The sequence below is a fragment of the Heptranchias perlo genome, chromosome 25 (genome assembly GCF_035084215.1).
Source record: "Heptranchias perlo isolate sHepPer1 chromosome 25, sHepPer1.hap1, whole genome shotgun sequence".
In the NCBI taxonomy this organism is placed as follows: domain Eukaryota; kingdom Metazoa; phylum Chordata; class Chondrichthyes; order Hexanchiformes; family Hexanchidae; genus Heptranchias; species Heptranchias perlo.
Window position 1 is genome coordinate 22,304,336 of NC_090349.1, and position 25,405 is coordinate 22,329,740.

At 40.9% G+C, this 25,405-nt stretch overlaps 1 protein-coding gene and 2 non-coding genes across 4 annotated transcripts in view; 2 read left to right on the forward strand and 1 right to left on the reverse strand.

Annotated features, from left to right (window-relative positions):
• Positions 1-398: 398 nt before the first annotated feature.
• On the forward strand, positions 399-470 carry trnad-guc (transfer RNA aspartic acid (anticodon GUC)). Its single transcript has one exon. It is a non-coding gene; the product is annotated as a tRNA-Asp (tRNA).
• Positions 471-1,113: 643 nt separating this feature from the next.
• On the forward strand, positions 1,114-1,185 carry trnaa-ugc (transfer RNA alanine (anticodon UGC)). The gene has a single exon. It is a non-coding gene; the product is annotated as a tRNA-Ala (tRNA).
• Positions 1,186-7,839: 6,654 nt separating this feature from the next.
• Positions 7,840-25,405, reverse strand: part of dhx37 (DEAH (Asp-Glu-Ala-His) box polypeptide 37) — a 41,871-nt gene continuing 24,305 nt past the window's right edge. For both annotated transcript variants that reach the window (XM_068005751.1, XM_068005750.1), the window contains exons 19-27: positions 24,589-24,713; positions 21,660-21,776; positions 19,510-19,682; positions 18,408-18,522; positions 16,531-16,668; positions 15,982-16,076; positions 14,783-14,856; positions 14,094-14,191; positions 7,840-8,495 (exon numbers count right to left, since the gene is read on the reverse strand). In XM_068005751.1, the coding sequence (XP_067861852.1) occupies positions 8,413-8,495; positions 14,094-14,191; positions 14,783-14,856; positions 15,982-16,076; positions 16,531-16,668; positions 18,408-18,522; positions 19,510-19,682; positions 21,660-21,776; positions 24,589-24,713 (1,018 nt within the window). In that variant the 3' untranslated portion in view covers positions 7,840-8,412. The remainder of the gene's footprint in view (positions 8,496-14,093; positions 14,192-14,782; positions 14,857-15,981; positions 16,077-16,530; positions 16,669-18,407; positions 18,523-19,509; positions 19,683-21,659; positions 21,777-24,588; positions 24,714-25,405) is intronic.

Consider the following 25,405-nt stretch of genomic DNA (forward strand, 5'->3'; position numbering starts at 1 on the left):
TTGTGGCCAGAACCTCTGCAATTTCCACCCTTACTTTCCTCAGTAACCAAGAATGCATCCCTCAGTAACCTAGGAGACTTTTCCACTTTGAGTATTGGCAATCTTTTAAGTACCTCCTCCTTACCTGCTAGCCAATGCTCAGTGATTTTAGTTGCACAAGCAGTGCTCTATATTGGTAAACTGCACAATATTAGCTGCTTTAATTCCAGTATTACTACTATTGAACACGCCCTGGCTGTAAGGGCAGTATGATGGTTGATATGCCGTTGCCAGCTCCTCATTAGCATAGTGGTACAGACTATGGCTATAAAGGCAATAGCCTGACAAATACTATCACAGTAAATGCACTTGTTTTATGACTATAAGAGTGGTGATATGCTAACGGCTGTTGTGCTAAGTCCTCGTTAGTATAGTGGTAAGTATCCCCGCCTGTCACGCGGGAGACCGGGGTTCAATTCCCCGACGGGGAGAAGCCAAAATTTTTTTTTTCTCCAGTATCATTTTTTTGTTCTAGGGTATTTTATTATCTTTGTTATCTTATATACTTGTAGTTTAGGAATTCTCGTTTGCTACGGAGAGCTGGTAATATAAATTGACATAATACACTTCCTTCTTTGGCGTTGAGTTAAACGAGGTCACCTATTAATTAAAAATCGTGCTCTCATTCGAGAATTGGTTGAATTTGGGTTCCTGTTTTCAAAGCTTCAACGCATTCACGAGGGGGAAAACATGTAATTGGTGGTTACAGAGATTGTCGCAAAGTGGACACTTCAAAGCATTGTTCGGGTAAAAGTAGCAACAAGGTATCGATGTGTAGGGAAGTAGAATCCCAGTATCTGTGGTTTTAACAAAAAGAAAAACAAATTTAATTGAAGGCTTTTCTGGAGCATTAATTTAACTCATGACGCGGCAATTGGTAAAATATTCATTACAGACGAGTAATGTTGCTTTGGAAAACGTTCTTTGAGTCAGTCACGTTATGTAGAAAATATATTAAGTAACTTTGTACGACCGGGTTGCCAGCGGACAAATTAAAGACTGGTTAAAATGCAAAAAGTTAATTTTAATGAATCTATTTTAAAAAGTAACGTTGCCATTAATGTTACTACAGTAGGGGATGTAGCTCAGTGGTAGAGCGCATGCTTTGCATGTATGAGGCCCCGGGTTCAATCCCCGGCATCTCCACGGGTTTTTTTTCGAAAATAGGGAATTTGTATTATATAAAATGGTATTAGAAGTTTTACGCTTACATGTCAGTGTAGAGTAATCATTATGTAAACATCTCTACAGAACTTAAGTTTTGATGTAATAAAGAGAAAAAAAGTTGTAAATTCTGAAAAACTGAAAGTACAAAACACTGGTAAAGGGAGAATACAACAGTATCCCAGCTTAACTCATCTTTTCTTGTGGCAGATGGTATCTGACTGGTTGTAGTAATTCCAGCATTTTCGGATGTTAGTTTAGTTTTAAAGAGCAGTTGGTGATACAATGCTGAAGTACATGGCACCGTTGGAATGATGAGACAAGGGTTTAATGCCCCCTCTTCTCTCCATAACCATACTTAATTCTCAATGAAATCCAAGTATACCCTCTACTAGAATATTCTTCCAATATCTAGGGTGACTTTACTAATACCTATCTCTCTAGTAATGAAAAATTCATTGGGTATTGAAGAGGTTAAACAGCATTAGAAGTAATCAAACGTAATGTGTGTTTTTAAAAAGTGGACAAATCTGATCCAGGTAACTTTGGACCCATTAATCCAGGGGAATTCAATGTAAAATTTGGGACTAATAAGAAATGGTATAAAAATTAAGAAACAGTACTCAAAAGCAGTATTGACAGTCTTGGGGGAGGGGGGGGGGGAGAAGAGAGTGCTGAGAGGAGTACTATTGGGCCCTTGTTTCTTATGTACAGCTGAGTATCTGACGTGAGCAGAAACCCGTCACCAGGCTTATGAATCTCCAACTACCAAGAAATTTAAATCCAGCTGTAGGGTCTTAATTTGCCCCACCATCAACAGTGCCCTGGAGTAGTGAGGACCGAGCTGGCTCAGGTAATGAATTAAGAAGTTTGCCAGAGGGTTGACTTGGTTCCAGTCTTCCGTAGAAAGGCACATTATCTTGGAACCACGGTAAGCCCAATGAGCCGACACCTACTTTCCTCCACACGACCACCCCCACCACACACCCAATGGAATAATCACTAGTCGGTTGATTGACAAGCACTGGTTTGAGCCCTCACTTGTACAGCAGATTCTTGGAGTTCCTCAGGAATGTCATGATGAACAGCACAACACATTGAATTAGTGAGTGTATTGTCGTCATCCTCCTGATCACAGCATAGATAATATCATACCTCACAATGGTAATTCTATCAGTTGGAGTGGCGTGGCTTCAGTAGTAGCTGCTTGCCTCACTGCAACCCAAGGAAGACAATAAGCCCTGGAAATACGAGTGCATGTTTATATACCCATCTTCCCTGTAATGCCTTCCGGCAGCTATTGCCCCAACTATGAGTTTCCTCATCAGCTATATGACCAACATTTTCCTTCAGCGTGATGTAAGCAACAACAAGAGCAGCTTACATTGTTCCAATTACCTTGATGTTCTTGGCAATCCTGGTGAATCGATTAACTAGGGTGGTAAATAGGACTTTAATCTAATAGCGGGGGTCGGGGGGGGGGGTTCAGGTAAGGGTAAATTTATAAGTCTAAAGAGAAAAGTCAAGGCTGTGGAGCAAAGTAGTGATTTGGGTAAAACAATCAGAGTATAAAACATTCATAACAAGATAGGTGAACTAGTGGCACAAATAGAGGTAAATGGGATTGATCTAGTAGCCATTAGTAAGATGTGGTTGCAGGGTGACCAAGGTTGAGAACTAAACATTCCAGGATATTTGACTTTTAGAAAAGATAGGCAAAATGGAGAAGGAGGATGGGGTAGCCTTGATAATAAAGGATGAGATAAAGAGAGTAGTGAGAAAGGATCTTACCTCAGAAAATCAGGATGTAGAATCAGTATAAGTGGAGCTAAGAAATAACAAGGGGCAGAAAACACAGGTGGCCTGTAAACTACTCCCACCAAACAGTAGTTATAGCGTTGGACAGAGTATAAATCAGGAAATTAGAGGAGCATGTAACAAGGATATTGGAATAATCATGGGGGACTTTAATCTTCATATAGTCTGGGCAAACCAAATTGATAAAAGTAGTTTGGAGGATGAGTTCATAGATTGCATCCGAGAGTTTTCTAGAACAATATGTTGAACCGAACAGGCTATTTTAGATCTAGCGTTGTGTAATGAGTCAGGGTTAATTAGTAACCTTATAGTTAAGGATCATCTGGGGCAAAGTGATCATAGTACAATAGAATTTCATATTGAGTTTGAGAGTGATGTAGTTAAGTCCCAAACTAGGTTCTTAAATTTAAACAGGGCCAATTATGTAGGTATGAGGGGTAGAATGGGAAATTAGATTAAAAGATACAATGGTAGATAAGCAAATGCAAACATTTAAAGAAATAATTCATAATTCTTAACGAACATACATTCCCTTGAGGAATAAAAACTCCACGGGAAAAATGATCCAACTGTGGCTAACTAGAGCAGTTCAGGGTAGTATTTGATTAAAAGAAGAGGCTTACACTGTTGCCAAAAAGAATAGTAAGCCTGAGGATTGAGAGGGTTTTAGAAATCAGCAAAGGATGACCAAGAAATTGATAAAGAGGGAAAAAATTTAATATAATCGTAAACTAGCAAGAAATATAAAAAGATCGTAAAAACTTCTACAAGTATGTAAAAAGGAAGAGAGTAGCGAAAGTAAATGTGGGTCCCTTAGAGGCAGAGATAGGAGAAATTATAATGGGGAATAAGGAAATGGCAGAGACGTTGAACAAATATTTTGTATCTGTCTTCACAGTAGAAGACACAAAAAACATACCGGAAATAGTGGGGAACCAAGGGTCTAATGAGTGTGAGGAACTTGAAGTAATTAAGATTAGTAAAGAAAAAGTACTGGAGAAATAATGGGACTAAAAGCCGACAAATCCGCTGGACCTGATAGCCGACATCCTAGGGTTTTAAAGAGGTGGATGCATTGGTTTTGATCTTCCAGAATTCCCCAGATTCTAGAATGGTCCCCGTAGCTTGGAAGGTAGCAAACGTAACCCTGCTATTTAAGAAAGGAGGGAGAGAAAAAAGGGAACTATAGGCCAGTTAGCCTGACATCAGTAGTAGGGAAAATGCTAGAATCCATTATTAAAGCATAGTAAAAGGGCACTTAGAAAATCATAATATGACTGGGCAGAGTCAACACGGTTTTATGAAAGGGAAATCGTGTTTGACAAATCTATTAAGAGTTTTTTGAAGGTGTAACTAGCAGGGTAGATAAGAGGGAACCAGTGGATGTAGTTTATTTGGATTTTCAAAAGGCATTCAATAAGGTGCCACACGAGGTTGTTACGCAAGATTAGGGGCTTATGGGATTGGAGGTAATATATTAGCATGGATTGAGGATTGGTTAACGGACAGAAAACAGAGAGTAGGAATAAACGGGTTATTTTCGGGTTGGTAGGTTGTAGCTAGTGGGTGCCGCAAGGATCAGTGCTTGGGCCTCAGCTGTTTACAATATATATCAATGACTTAGATGAGGGGACCGAGTGTGTTGTATCCAAGTTTGCTGACAATACAAAGCTAGGTGGGAAAGTAAGTTGTGACGAGGACACAAAGAGGCTGCAAAGGGATATAGAGAGATTAAGTGAGTGGGCGAGAAGGTGGCAGATGGAGTAAAATGTGGGCAAATGTGAAATTATCCACTTTGGAAGGAAGAATAGAAAAACAGAATTTTTTTTTAGAAAAGGTGAGAGAATAAGAAATGTTGGTATTCAGAGGGATTTGGGTGTCCTTGTATACGATTCACAGAAAGTTAACAAGCAATTAGGAAGGCAAATGGTATGTTAGCCTTTATTGCAAAGGGGTTGGAGTCTAAGGGAGTGATTTTAAACCCCAAGAACGGGTGGGTTGGGGTTGAAAATAGTTTTTTGGGTCACGACCGCAACCTGGCTTTATTTCCAGGTTTAATGTCGGCGCGGAAAAGTTCAGGCTTTGCATTGGGAATGCAAAATTGGAAAACTTTGCGGTTGTGATCCAAAAAAGCAACTATTTTCAACTCCCACCCATTCTTGGGGTTTAAAATCACCCCCTAAGAGTAAGAAGGTCTTGCTGCAATTATATAGGGCTCTGGTGAGATGGCACCTGAAGTACTGTGTACAGTTTTGGTCTCCTTACCCAAGGAAGGATATACTTGCCTTAGAGGGGGTGCAACAAAGGTTCACTAGATTGATTCCAAGGATGAGCGTTGTCCTATGTGGAGATTGAGTAGAATGGGCCTATATTCTCGAGTTTAGAAGAATGAGAGGTGATCTCATTGAAACATAAAATTCTTAGAGGGCTTGACATGGTAGATGCTGAGAGGCTGTTTCCCCTGGATGGAGAGTCTAGAACTAGGGGGCATAGTCTCAAGATAAGAGGTTGACCAGGGGTGAGACCAGGAGAAATTTCTTCACTCAGAGGGTTATGAATATTTGGAATTCTGTACCCCATAGGGCTGTGGATGCTCAGTCGTTGAGTATATTCAAGACTGAGAGCGATAGAATTTTGGACACTAAGGGAATCAAGGGATATGGGGATAGGGTGGGAAAGTGGAGTCGAGGTAGAAGATCAGCCATTATCTTACTGAATGGCAGAGCAGGCTCGAGGGGCCGTATGGCCTACTCCTGCTCCTAATTCTTATGCTCTTAGACACAGTCATGTCCAATGCCACATTAGAAGCTCACTCATCACCAACTGCTTAATCCACATCCTTATACCACTTGATCAAACTGTGTGCGGCTCAAGAAAGCAGCCTACTAGGTATGGGCAATAAATGCCAACCTTGCCAGCAATACCCACACCCCAAGAATGAATTTTAAAAAATGTCCTGAGGTTGTGTTAAGGTGCTATATAAATGCAAGTTCTTTAGCATCTGGTAAATAAAAACATTCCAAATTTTCACTATGCATAAATGCAGTTTTCCTTGCTTTCATGCAAGCTAAATTATATATAGCGTTCTTCCGTTTATCATCTCCCTAGATTGCTTAGCTGATATTAGAAACTCAGTATGAAAAAACTTCAGGTGTGAGGTACATTTTATCTCAGCCCATCTGAGAGTTGTTTTAATACTGATATACTGTATATTAAAAGCCAAAATAAGACTACGATGAAGCTTATTAAATCTCTCTCCCCTAACTTTCTCTCCTGAAAGCAGAGACTATTGCAAAGCTTACATGTTAATTACATCAGGACTGCTCTCCTGACTGAAATTCTGGTTACATGCAATATTTGCAGATGTACAGCAGTCATTAAAAAATGTTCAAGACCAAGCTATTTGACATGCAACTCAAGTGTTAGCAAAGAACAAAATCCATCTAAATGCTGGCAGTCTATCGGTCTGACAACTAAAATCGATTAAAAACATCTTTACATGCCCAGTGTGAAAGAATTCCTTTGACCTAGAGTGCTGAAGGCCTGCATGAAGAAGTATAAAGGTTTCTTTATTATGTAGCTCCCATTTCTTGTGTGTCAGCCGTTTGTTTTTCACATCGAGGTAATGCGACGGGATTCCGTGGAACAAAAAAGCACCTATGGTTATGATTTTCTAAATCTCAATTTTAAAAATTCTGAAAAGGACTGCAACTAAGATTTTGAATACTTATCATTTTGATTTTAGAAACAGTTTAACATAATATGTAAATCAAACATTTGTATTGCTGATTATTCTGCTGCATTCCTTCTATTTCTGTGTAATTATAAATCTTGTAAATAGATTTGACAACTAGGTTTAGTTATAACTATATGGTGTGACGGTGAGGTGTTTTTAGCCTTTGGAAAGGATGGTGAGAAACCCATGTGAAAATCCAGTGTGAAATCCAGTGGTAAACGGGTAATTGTTAAAGTCATTCACTCCACCTATAAGGTTATACGTTTTGAATCTTAAAAAGGGTAGGTCTATCTATGGAAGCTGCATTTTTCCATGAGTATGAATAGAGTGTTAGGGGAAAGCTCAAATCACAATAGTGCCTTTGCCCTATCAGACACCAGACAGTTTACAATTCAAACTCATTTTGTAAATCTGCAAAGCATTTTTCTCTTCTATACAGGATGTAGCTCAGTGGTAGAGCGCATGTATGAGACCCCTAGATTCAATCCCTGGCATCTCCATGGGTATTTTTGTAACCATTCTGTGATTCTATGAAGGGAAAAAATTTGCAGGGCTACAGGGAAAGAGCGGGGGAAATGGGACTAACTGGATTGCTCTTATAAAGAGCCGGCATGAGCTCAATGGGCCAAATGGCCTCTTTCTGTGCTGTAATCATTCAATGATTCTTTCTGGGACGTTTACTTTTGAACCAAAGTAGGGCAAGTTACAACACATCTCAATAGTTGTTAAGATCCAAAACAGGCAAACATTCCAACTTTCCTGACAAGTATATATTAAATTTTGCCGTGTACAAGAATGCCTCCTTTATATGGAAACAAAATTAACAAGGCTCAGACTCTTCACATTAAACTTTTGGCAAGCAATTTTTATTAGTTTATATACTGACAGAGCAGTATTGAAAATTAGTTTTCTTTTACCAGTTTTCGAAATGAAAAGTTCAATGTGTCAGGCAAAAGAAATACAAATACTCGAACAAAAGCAGTTATGTCTAGTATAACTTGTATTTGAAAAACTACAAAAGTTTAATCAGTTTTTGTATGTGCAACTACCCAACATGAATGAATTGGTAGGTACAATTTACATATTTTTAACAAAGTGTTTAATGGATTTTTCTCCTCATAGTACACTCAAGCATTCCCCCCAGGTCTTATAAAGACCACATATCTTACTTTACAAGGCAATTGCACTGCACATAAAGTACATTTACTGCTACAGTAAATTTACAGTACAAGTTCAATGAAAAATGCTACAAGCAGCATTGATTTTTCAAATTTCACAAATGTTTGCAGCACAGCAAAATGGTTCAGTAAAGGGAATACTGGAAATCAAATTAAGCCGTTGTGGAGTAGTTATTACAAGTTATCCAGATGCAAGGATTTCAGCTGGAATGCAGATTTTCCCAATGTTAAACAACCAACAAATTGTTGGTTTTCTTCTCAGACAAATGCACCAGTTTATACCTTTCCAGTCTTATACTTGCGCAAAATATTATTTCACCTCCATACCTTTTTCATTCTTTCTTCAAAACTTCTCATCGCTAAGTCAGTTCTTCATCAGAACCACAAAATCATTAATTCCATTGATGGCGAGTATTGCAGAGTTCATTGCTGTTGATGAAAACAATTTACCTCAACCAGAAACTAACAAACTGGACATTATACTTGTGTTGGAGGCCAGTGTTGTGAAACATCAGCATGCATTGCCTCAGGAAGCCATTGACAGTATGCTAATAACAGATCTGTTCAAAAGAAACAAAAATCAAAGTAACAGTACAAGATTAACTATCACAGAACACAAGATATAATTTAGCTAAGACTTCTAACAGCGAAATTAAAACATTACTTTTAAAATACAGCATCTTACAATTATGCAATGTAAAGCTAGATTAATGTGCCTCAACTCAAAACATCATCCCTTAATGTAATGCATAACACTTGATTTTCCACAGTAATCTTGTAGCCCCTCAAAGAACATAAGAAATAGAAGCAGGAATAGGCCATTTGGCCCCTTGAGCCTGCTCCGCCAGCCAATCAGATCATGGTTGATCTTCGACCTCAATTCCACTTTCCCGCCCGATCCCCGTATCCCTCGATTCCCTTGGAGTCCAAAAATCTATCGAGCTCAGTCTTGTATATATTCAATGACTGAGCATCCACAGCCCTCTGGGGTAGAGAATTCCAAATATTCGCAATTCTCTGAGTGAAGAAATTCCTCATCTCAGTCCTAAATGTCCGACCCCCTATCCTGAGACTATGTCCCCTAGTTCTAGACTCTCCAGACAAGGGAAAACATCCTCTCAGCCTCTACCTTGTGAAGCCCTCTTAGAATCTTACATGTTTCAATGAGATCACCTCTCATTCTTCTAAACTCCAGAGTATAGGCCCATTCTACTCAATCTTTCCTCAATGGACAAACCTCTCATCCCAGGAATCAATCTAGTGAACCTTTGTTGCACCTTCTCTAAGGAAAGTATATCCTTCGGTAAACAGATTGACAATTTGCATCAAAATTGTGAGCAGTGGTGTAAGTGCCAGCCAGACCTCACTCGGGTGTGAGATTTCCCAAACTCATTTCACCACAGCGATTTTAAAACAGAGACTTTCATTCCATCTCTCTTGGCTGGAGTCAAACCAGAGTCCATGGGGTAAAGTGTTTTAAGCCACTGCTCAACCAAGTCTCCCCCTTACAACTAGGTCTTAATATGTTCACCAACAGTATAAATTATATAAAGACACAAAATCCACTTCTGAGATATGACAAATATAACATAACACACAAACCTGCTCTCAATTAACTGATTTTGTACATTCAATTAAGTGACATTTATTAGATATTTATCAACTGTTCAATCAGTAATGACAGAAAAAGATGAAAACTCCAATCCCTTTTAATTACTGCAGATTAAGCTGATATAGGTAAAAGACCCCATTTACAATGTCTTAACCCAATCTCTATAGAACACCTTACAGTTTTCATATCACCCTTGCTTTCCTTCCCTTTGGGTAAAGCTGAGCAATTTAACAGTTATGGTTTGTTTCCTACATTATAACAGTGAACTACACTTCTTAGTACTCTATTGGATTTGGGACGCCCTGAGGCTGTGAAAGGTACTATATAAATGCAAGTTCTTTCCTTTTTCCTTTCTTGCGACTCACACTCATTGTGAGTTGTAAACAATTTTACAACACCAAGTTATAGTCCAGCAATTTTATTTTAAATTCACAAGCTTTCGGAGATTTTCTCCTTCCTCAGGCAAATGTTTCAAGATCTCCTTGAAGCCTACGCATTTATACATATTGAACAATAAAACATGGTGTTTACAGACTGCCCCTGCAACTGCCCGTTGCCAAGGCAATCACCGTGTTCAGACAGAGAGGTGTTACCTGCAGAACCTCCGAATACACATTCAACAAAAAAACAAACAGGGAAAAAAAACAGAGAAAAAAAAACACAGAGAGAGGCAGAAACATCCGGAAGGCAGAGAGAGCCAGCAAATGACCCATTATATTAAAAACAGATAACATTTGTTCGCTGGTGGGGTAACGTGTAGCGTGACATGAACCCAAGATCCCGGTTGAGGCCGTCCTCATGGGTGCGGAACTTGGCTATCAATTTCTGCTCGACAATTTTGCGTTGTCGTGTGTCTCGAAGGCCGCCTTGGAGTACGCTTACCCGAAGGTCGGTGGATGAATGTCCATGACTGCTGAAGTGTTCCCCGACTGGGAGGGAACCCTCCTGTTTGGCGATTGTTGCGCGGTGTCCGTTCATCCGTTGTCGCAGCGTCTGCATGGTCTCGCCAATGTACCATGCTCTGGGGCATCCTTTCCTGCAACGTATGAGGTAGACAACGTTGGCTGAGTCACAGGAGTATGAACCATGCACCTGGTGGGTGGTGTCATCTCGTGTGATGGTGGTATCTGTGTCGATGATCTGGCATGTCTTGCAGAGGTTACCGTGGCAGGGTTGTGTGGCGTCGTGGACGCTGTTCTCTTGAAAGCTAGGTAGTTTGCTGCGAACGATGGTCTGTTTGAGGTTGGGTGGCTGTTTAAAGGCGAGTAGTGGAGGTGTGGGGATGGCCATAGCGAGGTGTTTGTCCTCATTGATGACATGTTGAAGGCTGCGGAGAACATGGCGTAGTTTCTCCGCTCCGGGGAAGTACTGGACGACAAAGGGTACTCTGTTGGTTGCGTCCCGTGTTAGTCTCCTGAGGAGGTCTATGCGATTTTTTGCTGTGGCCCGTCGGAACTGTCGATCGATGAGTCGAGCGTCATATCCCGTTCTTACTAGGGCGTCTTTCAGCGTCTGTAGGTGTCCATCGCGTTCCTCCTCGTCTGAGCAGACCCTGTGTATTCGCAGGGCCTGTCCATAGGGGATGGCCTCTTTGACGTGGTTAGGGTGGAAGCTGGAAAAGTGGAGCATCGTGAGGTTGTCCGTGGGCTTGCGGTAGAGTGAGGTGCTGAGGTGCCCGTCTTTGATGGAGATTCGTGTGTCCAAGAAAGAAACTGATTCTGAGGAGTAGTCCATGGTGAGCTTGATGGTGGGATGGAACTTGTTGATGTTATCGTGTAGTCTCTTTAGTGATTCCTTGCCGTGGGTCCATAGAAAGAAAATGTCGTCAACCAACACTATACACCAGATACATCGACGACATTTTCTTTCTATGGACCCACGGCAAGGAATCACTAAAGAGACTACACGATAACATCAACAAGTTCCATCCCACCATCAAGCTCACCATGGACTACTCCTCAGAATCAGTTTCTTTCTTGGACACACGAATCTCCATCAAAGACGGGCACCTCAGCACCTCACTCTACCGCAAGCCCACGGACAACCTCACGATGCTCCACTTTTCCAGCTTCCACCCTAACCACGTCAAAGAGGCCATCCCCTATGGACAGGCCCTGCGAATACACAGGGTCTGCTCAGACGAGGAGGAACGCGATGGACACCTACAGACGCTGAAAGACGCCCTAGTAAGAACGGGATATGACGCTCGACTCATCGATCGACAGTTCCGACGGGCCACAGCAAAAAATCGCATAGACCTCCTCAGGAGACTAACACGGGACGCAACCAACAGAGTACCCTTTGTCGTCCAGTACTTCCCCGGAGCGGAGAAACTACGCCATGTTCTCCGCAGCCTTCAACATGTCATCAATGAGGACAAACACCTCGCTATGGCCATCCCCACACCTCCACTACTCGCCTTTAAACAGCCACCCAACCTCAAACAGACCATCGTTCGCAGCAAACTACCTAGCTTTCAAGAGAACAGCGTCCACGACGCCACACAACCCTGCCACGGTAACCTCTGCAAGACATGCCAGATCATCGACACAGATACCACCATCACACGAGATGACACCACCCACCAGGTGCATGGTTCATACTCCTGTGACTCAGCCAACGTTGTCTACCTCATACGTTGCAGGAAAGGATGCCCCAGAGCATGGTACATTGGCGAGACCATGCAGACGCTGCGACAACGGATGAACGGACACCGCGCAACAATCGCCAAACAGGAGGGTTCCCTCCCAGTCGGGGAACACTTCAGCAGTCATGGACATTCATCCACCGACCTTCGGGTAAGCGTACTCCAAGGCGGCCTTCGAGACACACGACAACGCAAAATTGTCGAGCAGAAATTGATAGCCAAGTTCCGCACCCATGAGGACGGCCTCAACCGGGATCTTGGGTTCATGTCACGCTACACGTTACCCCACCAGCGAACAAATGTTATCTGTTTTTAATATAATGGGTCATTTGCTGGCTCTCTCTGCCTTCCGGATGTTTCTGCCTCTCTCTGTGTTTTTTTTTCTCTGTTTTTTTTCCCTGTTTGTTTTTTTGTTGAATGTGTATTCGGAGGTTCTGCAGGTAACACCTCTCTGTCTGAACACGGTGATTGCCTTGGCAACGGGCAGTTGCAGGGGCAGTCTGTAAACACCATGTTTTATTGTTCAATATGTATAAATGCGTAGGCTTCAAGGAGATCTTGAAACATTTGCCTGAGGAAGGAGAAAATCTCCGAAAGCTTGTGAATTTAAAATAAAATTGCTGGACTATAACTTGGTGTTGTAAAATTGTTTACAATTGTCAACCCCAGTCCATCACCGGCATCTCCACATCATGACTCATTGTGAGAACTGTGAACTGCCTAAACTTCCACTTGGGAGTATAACAGCCAGCAGAGGGTGGATACCAATCCATCAGTTTGGACTAGACCTGAACCAGGTAGCATTGGTGAAAGAACAACGTGCTAACCGTCCCCCCACCCACAACACACATCGTTAAAGATAATACCCAAAAGCAAAGTGATGGAATCTTGAATTTCCAGGAAGCAACAACTTCAAGAATTTATACCCACACTGGAGATTTCTAAAAAGTAAATTTGGTGCAAATTTTAAAGAAATTAAGCTTATACATTTGAACCTTTCGAATATTTTTAGCTTATTACAAAAAAAATGGCAAAACAGGCATCTTATAATTTTACGGGAGTATTCCTATTTTCACGAAGGAACCTTTGAATTGTGCAATCATGTTTCTCAGCACCGGTAAATACGAGACAAACATGATGGGCCAGATTTTGCTGTCAAAATAATGGTGAAGCTAATGGCGCTCGCCGTTATTTATCCATAAATGGAAAAGCAACTTCAGGCAAGGAGCAGATGGGCAGTTTAATGCGAATATCCAAAAGTTGCTGTTCGAGCTACGTTACTCCTTCACTAGCTTTGTGAAAATGACATTTCGCTGTCTACCTCACCATTGACATGCATTGAATGTCGTGAAGTTGCTGTATTTGCGAGGTAGATACGAACTAAAACCGTCGCAGATATTAAGGACTAATAATCAGTAGCGTAAGTACCCTTTTAATGATGTGATAATTGTTAATTACTGCCAATCAACCTCTCTAGCACTGAAAATTAACTATTACAAGTGTGGAGTTTCGTTGCTTCAGGTTTTGAATTTTTTGGGGAGATTTTAAAAACGTCACATTTAAAATTTTGTCTTACTTTTCCTTTCTGATTCATTTTTCTGTCTCTCTCTTAATCCAATCTTTTTTCCCTCTCTTCCTTTCTCTTTCTGTACCTGCCTTCCTGTGTTTACTTCCCTATCCTTAAATCTCAATGGTTCAGGAAATACCCTCTTGGTTGCCCTGTTCACATGTCCCAGATGCCTTGTTTCCCTCGCTGCACCGTTATCGGATCGCACTTTCAGCAACTTTGTTGGCAAAGTTTTTTTTGAGCTGAAGGGTGCAGGGACAAGTCTAACTAACGGCAGACGCTGCTAGATGCTCTGCTAAACCAAATTCTGGGCCAATAAAGAGCATACTCACATTTACTATTTTTCTTCCAGGCAACAAGTAACGCATCACGATTGTCCACATTTTCAGAAACCAGAGCTGCCAACAATGCGTCTGTCCTAGGCTGAAGTCTGTGAAACATCAAGTTTGTAGTTACAGGTCTTGCATGTAAATCAAAAAGTAACTCTGCAAAAAAATTAAATCAATTTAACTTTTTCCCCAAAATATGTATTGAAATGCTGTTGCTAAATAAATTTATATGGCACCAAGAAAATGTTTCTAATCTAATTTGGCTATTGTTATTTAAAGACCAAACACACCTCCAAAAACAAGCATCTCTTGAGCAAGGGGCGATGTGCCAAACAGCTAGGAAATGAAGAAAAACAGCTCTCCATTTTATTTCCCTTCTAAGTGCGGATTTGCAGTACTTCCACTAATTGCCTGGCCAAGATTGGGAACGCTCCTTGTAAGGGAACAAGGGCTCAAAGTCACAGTTGATCACCACATGGTATAGCACACCAACAAGATGTACCTCCAAATCTGGCACATATGCACTTTTATCAAATCCACTAAAAGGTCACTTTTGTCTCAAACACTAGAAACTAATGACATTTCAACTGATGTTTTCTATTATATGAAGCAGTGTGAGGTTTGCAGTACCAAATACTACTCTTATCATTGTGAATTCAAGCCTGGTTGATGATGAAAATGTACAAACTTACTTGGCCCAGGTCTTCAACATAGTTGATGGACTGGATAGTAGGCAGTTGATGTAAGAGGCAAATTTTTTAATGACCTTCATTGTAGGAAAGAAAAGTAAATGAGCAATTATTTCCAAAATGGATTATGCATTATTAACTAGTAACTAACCTGACTAGCATCTTAATTGATTAACATATACAGCTCGAGGGATTAGTAACCATCCTTTCACCTTCCAACCCAAACAAACACAAACTACAAAGGCACTGTGAGGCACAAGACCGTATTTTCTTCCCCCACCAATTTAAATCTCTCTAACGACATACATCAGTTGGCAAGTTAGGAACATAGGAACAGGAGTAGGCCATTCAGCCCCTCGAGCCCGCTCCATTTGATAAGATCATGGCTGATCTGTGATCTAACTCCAAATACCTGCCTTTGGCCCGTATCCCTTAATATCTTTGGTTGGCAAGAAGCTATCTATCTTGGATTTAAAATTAGCAATTGAGCTAGTATCAATTGCCGTTTGCAGAAGAGAGTTCCAAATTTCTACCACCTTTTGTGTGTAGAAGTGTTTTCTAAACTCACTCCTGAAAGGTCTGGCTCTAATTTTTAGACTGTGCCCCCTACTCCTAGAATCCCCAACCAGCGGAAATAGTTTCTCTCTATCCACCCCATCTGTTCCCCTTAATATTTTATAAACTTCGATCAGATCACCCCATAACCTTTTAAACTCTGGAGAATACAACCCCAATTTGTGTAATCTCTCCTCGTAACTTAACCTTTGAAGTCCGGGTATCATTCTAGTAAACCTACGCTGCACTCACTCCAAGGCCAATATGTCCTTCCGAAGGTGCTGTGCCCAGAACTGCTCTCAGTACTCCAGGTGCGGTCTAACCAGGGTTTTGTATAGCTGCAGCATAACTTCTGCCCCCTTGTACTCTAGTCCTCTAGATATAAAGGCCAGCATTCCATTTGCCTTATTGATTATTTTCTGCACCTGTTAATGACACTTCAATGATCTATGAACCTGAACCCCTAAGTCCCTTTGGACATCCACTGTTTTTAACTTTTTACCATTTAGAAAGTACCCTTTTTACCATTTAGAAATTATCATCCCATTGATAATATTAGCAAAAAAGGTTGCAATAACAAAATGGGAATCTTTGGGGTGTAAAATTGACAGCAAGAATTTCACTCCTTTAGTATAGGAAGTACTCACCATTCCTTCCAATAAAAACTTTGCAAAATATTTGTATCGGTCCAATCCTTCTGGGTAGTCCACTTCCACTGCAGGAAGTTGCCAGCCAACTCTGACTATAATCAGGGAGAAAAAGTGACTGATGAATATGAAGTGCTTACCAATCTATACCAAAAAAAAACTCAGGACATTTTTGCTGTACTCTGTAAATTTCATCGATTTAAACTCCTTCCCCTGCATTCTGTTTAGCAAGGTTAAAAAAGAAATGAAAAATAAATCTGAATTCCATTATGTGGAATTCATTCTCCAATTATTAACAATTGTAAACAATTTTACAACACCAAGTTATAGTCCAACAATTTTATTTTAAAATCCACAAGCTTTCGGAGGCTTCCTCCTTCCTCAGTTCCACATTCACCTGAGGAAGGAGGAAGCCTCCGAAAGCTTGTGGATTTTAAAATAAAATTGTTGGACTATAACTTGGTGTTGTAAAATTGTTTACAGTTGTCAACCCCAGTCCATCACTGGCATCTCCACATCACAATTATTAACACTCAGACATCAACTTACAGAAGGTACTTCCTCTGTGACATTTAACCCGGCCAGTCTCAGAGCAGTAACGTGGAGGTGGTGTATCCAGAGGTTTTCCATAGTGACTGTATTGGGGGAGGAGGAGAGGGATCCATTCAGATTCAATCGCCGTCAGCCCTGGTAAGGATATATTTATATAGGATTTGATTTCACAATTCTTAAACTTGTATTAGGTGACAGGCAGGGTGAGAGTCAAAAATATGGCTTGTAATAAATATTTCTAACAAGGTTGCACCAACATAATTTGGAATTGCTACCATATCACTGAGGCATTCAAACAGTGACACATTTCACAATTTCATCCAGCTGACCGAGTAACTCCTCACACAAAAAACTGCTCTAACCCAATTTGATCCCTTCCACTTCTCTCACAGAGCCACTGATGAGCGAGATGAGTACTATTAATGAAAAGCATTCACCTCCAAATTGATCTGCAGTTGGAGAATAAAACAGACAATGCTGTCAGCTTTCTCAAAAATCATAATTCTGATTAAAACATTTTTCAGTCAATCATATGCTGCTCACTCTAGTTGCGGCATATGGATCCAGGCCACTGCTCCAACCTTAGTATCAATTTAACAAAACTAGATGAAGTTACACTCCTTTCGATGAATATCTCTACGACAGATATGAGAGAGAGAGAGAGAGAGAGAGAGAGAGAAAAAAATAGAAAGAAATCCATATTGCTGCATTGTAATCTTCCAGAAGCATGGCATTAAAATCAATATCAACTGCTATGTGTGAAAATCACTCTTCTTGTCATGTTATAATGTTCATATTTACAAACATATAAGGATAATCATACTATGATTTTCTTAAGTGGTGTGTTGAGTATATCCCACCTGAAAGGAGTTTATATAATGCCATCTTCTTTAAGAGAATTTGCCAAGTGTGTAGCTGTAGCTGAAGTACTTTCATTATTAATATATTTCCAATATAGATCCCTAGGAAGTTACCTACGTAAATTAAATTCAGATCTGCGAAAGACTCCCCAGACACTGCTGAAGGCTCAATCAACAAGCGAGGCCCCTAATTATGACTAAAATCTACATTTTCCCTGATAACTGATGTATAGTTAGGGATGTTTCACATTGGAAGTATTTTGCAATGCTTTAAGCTCCTGACTGCAGATACAGTATAGAAGTAAAATACAGCAATTGGGAAAGGAGTGAGATTGACAGTAAATGAATTAAAAAACTTGCACATTTACAAAACAAGATATAATATGGCAAAAGGAAAGATTTCCCAACAGATCCAGAATACTTGTTTTAATTTCTTATTTGTGTCAGTATATTGGGAATCTTTATAGCTATGGGGCTGAATGGGTCCAGTTCAGGTGGTGATATTTCAGGTGCAAATAACATTGCCTTCTTCAGGAATGCAAAATAAAGTTTTTTTTTTAAAAAACGTTGCTTCAAGCCTCACTTAGGTTAACAGGGCTGTCAGCATTTAAACCCATGTTGTGAGGTGACAACTGCTGATTTGAAATACAAGAGATGGTCAAAATGCAGTTGTGAAAATCACACTGAACTTATTCAAAAAATGTAACTTTTGTTTAGAGTCAACATTTGAAAGCCATAGGATTTCAGTAGGAAGTCAGTCCATCGTTTGATTTTTTTTTAAAGAAAGCCATAGTGGCCTTGGCAGAGAGCGCAGCTCCTTTATAACTCAATTTCCTGTTCACAAGACGATAAGTACTCCAAACTTAGGAGGAAAAAGTAACCACATGCAGGAGATACGAAACATGTTTCAGTACCTCAACATTAATGAAAATACCTTTAATTTATGAACCAGAAAAATACTGTGATGTTAAAGGATTTTGTAGTTTAATTTGGAGAGAGGTGGTTCCTTCCTACCTTTCATGTACATCTTGGAAGTCTCCACTATTTCTTGATAAACCACAAACTCAGGAAGATGTTTGAACAGCACTGAATTTGGATGAATAAATACTGGCTCATCTATGAGAGGGGTCTGTGGAGCATAACAGATGAAAGTTGATATTTAAAAAATGAAACTGTAGACCAGTGCTTGAAAGAAGGAGGAAAATTCATGGGGTGTAATTTTTATTCAAAGTACTCCCTCTCCTTTTTTTTAATAAAAGAAAATGAGAATCCCACCATTTTATATGTTTAAAAAATGTCAGCTTTCTTGCTGCCATGGAAACCTTTGAATAGGGTCTCCCATGCTGCTAAACCAATCCAATGACATTAATTAAAGAGAGCGCCCATCTGCCCTTGAATGCCTCCATTACAAATACAGTGAGGTGTGACTTCAAGTTACCCGAGAGCTGCTCCTGATCTGCCAAACCCTGGAAAATGCAGTTATAGGCTGAATAATTTGTTTTTCGATCCTGCAGTGTGGTTTCCAAGGTTGGGAAATTCTCTGGTGGTGTGATGTTACAACCCCCAAAATCTATGATGCAGCCAATGCATTTCATGACCCAATGTCACCAGAGTATATCAATGCAAGTTGTTGTCGCTGTTGAGTAACTTAGCAGCAAGGGAGAACCTACTTTAAAATCTTCATGGCAGCAAGAGAGTTGACCCTTTTTTAAAAAAAAAATGAACATTTAAGATGGTATTATCATTTTCTTCTATGAAGAGGGAGCACTTTGAAAAAATGCTTTCCTTTAATATAATGGAACAAAAAATGTCTTCAAAAGAAAATGTTTGCTGAAGCAATTCTTCAACCAAATCTAAAGACCAGAAGTCACAGCACAGAAAAAATCTTCCAAAGTTTTGAGTGTGAAAGGTATTATGGCCAAAGAGTTTTTCTTTTTAAATTAAAAAAGCAAAATCTACTGCTGTATCCTTGAAACTCATGACTCAAAAGTTCCTAATTGTGATAGTCCCTTGCTAATCCTTCCTACCCAAACATTCATTCACATTCCAGTACACTGATTGGAAAGCCTCACTACTCAAATATCAAATCCAAGTGCCCAGGTTCAATTCACTTCACCTTATAAGCATGTCTCCATTTTTCATCGAGCACTTCTTCCGGCTGGACTTTCCTGGCAATGTGGTCCCCAAGACCAGCCATTACAATCTGTCTTAAGTACATGACCTGAGTTTCTGTTGGTGGTTTCATCCTGGGATCAACAAACAAGCCAGCTTCTGGGAAGACAGCATTCACTGTAGAATAACGGGAAGAGGCAACAACCATTCAGGAAACAACCAAATTCAAATTGTTTGCAGAGATATTCCAATAAATAGATAATATAATTACACTGTGCACTTTACATAAAGTGAGCCCTTATTTTAACCAAGGAATAGAGCAGGAAAATGGGGAAGAGGTAGAAGATCAGCCATGATCTTGTTGAATGGCGGAGCAGGCTCGAGGGGCTGGATGGCCTACTCCTGCTCCTATTTCTTATGTTCTTATGGATGGCTTATTGCTCCCTCAGCAAAGAAACCATATACGTTCTACTACATATTTAGTGATATAGCAAAGGTCTACTGCATTGTGTAATTTAAGTGCAAGGTTTATTACTTTGATACTGTGCTATTACTGGCAAACTGTGGGGAAGAGTGCAGGACATTGGCAAGTTAGGAGAGTGTACAGATATGTGGCAAATGTAGTCATACATAGATAAACATTGGAGTCATTATCTGAAAATAAGCAGAGAATGGAAATGGACCCTAAATAGTAACATTTTCAGTGGTGTGGAGGAACAGAGTCATCGGAGTGCAGATATACAAATCTTTAAAGCAGCATTGCAAATGGAAAGAGCCGTAAAGAGGACAAATGGGGTTTTGGGTTTTATATATAGAAAAAATGTTAGAGCCAAAGAATTGATGCAACGCATGCATCATCTCAAGTGGCTATTGAAGCCAGCCAGGTCAATTACAACATTTACTGGTGTAGAAATACATAGAAGTTACAACATGGAAACAGGCCATTCGGCCTAACCATGTCAGTATTTACTCTCCATGTGAACAAACTGTTCTAAACACATTTAATCATTTGTTCCAATATCTTTTCAACCTCTTTTCCTTCATCTACCTATTCAATCTAACCTTGAATGTTGACATAGTTTCTGCCTCAACTCCTAACCCTGGAAGTGAATCCACAGCCTCACAACATTGTGAAGAAATTTCTCCTGCCCACAGTTCTAAATCTTACATTTAATCTTCTATTTATGACCCCTTGTTCTTGACCCCTCAACTACTGGGGTGTAATTCCACAGGCAGCAACAGAGCTCAGGTACTCTGCCAAATGGTCATTTATCATGTGAACCTAGGTGAGTATTGGCAGGTTATTCAAGCATGTGGCCCTTCCAAAGAGGTATGACCCTAAACACACACGCACATGTTCTGCAGGCACCTCTTAACACTGAAGAATGGGGACCCTGGATGATTGCCTTCCTCCTCAACTTTAGGAACATAAGAACAGGAGTAGCCCATTCAGCCTTCGAGCCTGTTCCATCATTCAATTAGATCCTGGCTGATCTGTACCTCAACTCCATTTCCCTGCCGTTGATCCATATTCCTCAATACCCTTACCTAATAAAAATCTGTCGATCTGAGTCTTGAAAATTTCAACTAACCCAGCATCCACAACCTTTTGGAGGAGAGAATTCCAGATTTCCACTACCCTGTGTGAAAAACTGCTTCATGATTTCACGTCTGAAAGGCCTAGCTCTAAATTCAAGTCTGTGTTCCCTTGTTCTGGATTTCCCCGCCCGCCCCCAGAGGAAATAGCTTCTCTGTATCAACTCCATGGAATCCTTTTATCATTTTAAACACCTCAATTAGGTCACTTAATCTGTCTATGTCCCATTTTAACTTCCTGCTCCCATCTACACAACTTACTGTTCCTCCTAACTTTGTGCCGTCTGCAAACTTGGATACACAACTCTCTATTCCTTCATCCAGGGCATTGATAAATATGGTGAAAAGCTGAGGCCCCAGTACAGGTCCTTGGGGAACACCACTTATCACATACCTCAGAGTACATTACTTTTATCCCTACTTCCTGTTTCCTACCTCCCAACCAATTACCAAGCCATGTCACAAGGTTACCTCCAATTCTGTTTTGTATTATATTTTGGAACGTTCTTCTATTGCTCAAAATTATAGTTTGGTCCAATGGTCTACATCAATTCTTACCAACGTTAGTTAGCTGCCCTCGCAATCGTCTGATTTCAACCATCGCCTTATGCCGAAGTCCATTTTCTGTACAGAAGCTGGGGGTACATCCTGCATACTCACTAGCACCAACAGCACCTGAATGGTCAGCAATGTGCAGAAATAAAGAAAGGTAATTACTTAAATAGCAATGGATATGTGCATTAAAAAATGTAGCTGTTTGCCATTTTTAAAGGTTGTGTCATAATACAATCACTATTTTTGCCATTTCATATACAACATTTATCCTAGAATTTTTAAAATCAATCACTACTCAGTTCTTTATGTTTGGAAGTATTTTTAAAACTGTGAAATTAAGTCATTTGGCTTTGTTTCAACCCTTTCCATCTTGAACATTAAGTCAATACAGTTATCCTAAAAAGTGCGACAAGTAACATTTTTCTCCTTGTCCCTCCTTTCCTGAAGATGGCTGGGTTAGTTCCATGGATATTGGTGCTGTGATATCTTATCCAACAAACTACTGGCCCATTTTACATACACACACCTGGACAGAAACTGTTAGATGTTACCATGAGCTCCAATTACAGCCTGAATCCGTCAAGACCTGACATTTACCTGTGTGCATCGTCAACAGGTGTCATTGGATAGTTGTCAGAAATAGTAACTCTGCTTGATTTTTAATCTCCTTTGTTGCCCAAGAACAATGAAAACAATTGTAGCACCCCACTAACATATTGGCTGAGTGGAGATCACAGAACAACTTGCATTTATATAGCTCCTTTAACATAGTAAAAGGTCTGAAGGTGTTTCACAGAAGCAAAATTAGACAAAAATCGACATCATGCCAAAGGAGATATGAGGAGAGGTGACTAAAAGCTTGGTTAAAGAGATGAGTTTTAAGGCTGGTCTTAGAGGACAGGTGGGAGGGGAGAAAGAATGGGGCTGCTGCAAACAGCACTAAGAATATAATGTTACATTCCAATACCCATATTTTCCCCCTTTAGAGTCCATAAAACTACTTCCCACCGAGACTCATTAATGACCTGAGCTTATGCACTTCTCTGAAGTAGAACAACCACTCCACTGTCTGCGGGTATCTGTTCCATCCCTTTGGGTGGAGGGCTCTACTCTTGGGTAGTCCTCAAACTATTGCCTTTGCACAAAATGGGAGCCTAAGCACAATTATCACTTGGGACAGAGTTGAACTCATGTTTTTTTTTATTCGTTCGTAGGACGTGGCCGTCATTGGAAAGGCCAGCATTTATTGCCCATCCCTAATTGCCCTCGAGAAGGTGGTGGTGAGCCACCTTCTTGAACCGCTGTAGTCCGTGGGGTGAAGGTTCTCCCACAGTACTGATCGGTAGGGAGTTCCAGGATTTTGACCCAGGGACGATGAAGGAACGGCGATAAATTTCCAAGTCGGGATGGTGTGCGACTTGGAGGGGAACATGCAGGTGGTTTTGTTCCTATGTGCCTGCTGCCCTTGTCTTTCTATGTGGTAGAGGTCACGGGTTTGGGGGGGGGGGGGTGCTGTTGAAGAAACCTTGGCGAGTTGCTGCAGTGCATCCCGTAGACAGTACACACTGCAGCCACGGCGCACGGGTGATGAAGGGAGTGAATGTTTAGGGTGGTGGATGGGGTGCCAATCAAGCAGGCAACTGTGTCCTGGATGGTGTCAAGCTTCTTGAGTGTTGTTGGAGCTGCATTCATCCAGGCAAGTGGAGAGTATTCCATCACAATCCTGACTTGAGCCTTGTAGATGGTGGAAAGGCTTTGGGGAGTCAGGAGGTGAGTCACTCACTACAGAATACCCAGCCTCTGACCTGCTCCTGTAGCCACAGTATGTGTGTGACTGGTCCAGTTAAGTTTCTGGTCAATGGTGACCCATTGGATGTTGTTGGTGGGGGATTCGGCAATGGTAATGCCATTGGATGTCATGGGGAGGTGGTTAGACTCTCTCTTGTTGGAGATGGTCATTGCCTGGCACTTGTCTGGCGCAAATGTTACTTGCCACTTATGAGCCCAAGCCCGGATGTTGTCCAGGTTTTGCTGCATACGGGCTCGGACTGCTTCATTATCTGAGGGGTTGCGTATGGAGCTGAACACTGTGCAATCATCAGCGAACATCCCCATTTCTGACCTTATGATGGAGGAAAGGTCATTGATAAAGCAGCTGAAGATGGTTGGGCCGAGGACACTGCCCTGAGGAACTCCTGCAGCAATGTCCTGGGACTGAGATGACTGGCCTCCAACAACCACTACCACCTTCCTTTGTGCTAGGTATGACTCCAGCCACTGGAGAGTTTTCCACCCGATTCCACTGACTTCAATTTTACTAGGGCTCCTTGGTGCCACCCTCGATCAAATGCTGCCTTGTGTCAAGGGCAGTCACTCTCACCTCACCTCTGGAATTCAGCTCTTTTGTCCATGTTTGGACCAAGGCTGTAATGAGGTCTGGAGCCGAGTGATGCTGGCAGAATCCAAACTGAGCATCGGTGAGCAGGTTATTGGTGAGCAAGTGCAGCTTGATAGCACTGTCGACGACACTTTCCATCACTTTGTTGATGATTGAAAGTGGATAGATGGGGCAGTAATCGGCTGGATTGGATTTGTCCTGCTTTTTGTGGACAGGACATACCTGAGCAATTTTCCACATTGTTGGGTAGATATCAGTGTTGTAGCTGTACTGGAACAGTTTGGCTAGAGGCACGGCTAGTTCTGGAGCACAAGTCTTCAGCACTACAGCCGGGATGTTGTCGGGGCCTATAGCCTTTGTTGTATCCAGTGCACTCAGCAGTTTCTTGATATCACGTGGTGTGAATCAAATTGGCTGAAGACTAGCTTCTGTGAGGGTGGGGATATCGGGAGGAGGTCACATTGCTTGAGAGTCTGACACAAAACCACAAGTCAAGAGATTTTAGCTTCCAGCTATTTAAATAATTCTCAGTACCAAGCATGACCATGACGTCTCCAAGTTTAAGAGATGGACCCTGTCCAGCCCAGGTCCACCGCATTTGAGTGACTCTGGCCTTTTTCCTTCTCAGCTTTTCTGTCTCCTCATCACTGATGGCTGGTCTGCAAACAGCAAGTCAAAAATGTTTGACAAAAGTTTTTAAAAATAAAAATAGTAACATAGCACGCAAAACAGAAAGCAGGGTCATCATACAACATGTTAATTTGATTGTTTCAGCATTTAGTGAGAAAAGAAACATTTAAACCTCTAGATGAAAACTGTAGGCTTTACTGTTAAGTTAAAAGGGAACTTGAGGGTCCATATGCAGCAATGGACTCCAGTACCTTGTTCAAGTAACACCCTTTACAATTTCTAAATCTAATTATACATTTTCTATTTGACATTATTTAAATATCATTATGCAAACAAATGCTAAACACTTCAACAATCAGCATTAATGCTTCAATTTTATTTAGATCAATTCATAGGATCAGTCAGCGTGCTTTCAAAACTACTGTAGAATATATGAAAACCAACTTTGAAGGACAATTACAGTAGATTTAGAACTGTGATCACAGCAATGGTGAAGCATAGTGCATTCCAGAACAAACTACAGCCAAGTTCACAAAAGTGGAAGCAGTATGGAATGAACTAGTTCAAGAAATTAACAATTTCATATTCGCATACTGGGTAACGATTTTCAGAATACTTAAACATGCATTATGGAATCTTGATTATTTGTCACAACGGAAAGGGCCCCAGCTGATCATTGTGAACCCCCACAATACTGTGCATTGTTGTTTGCTCTGCCTTT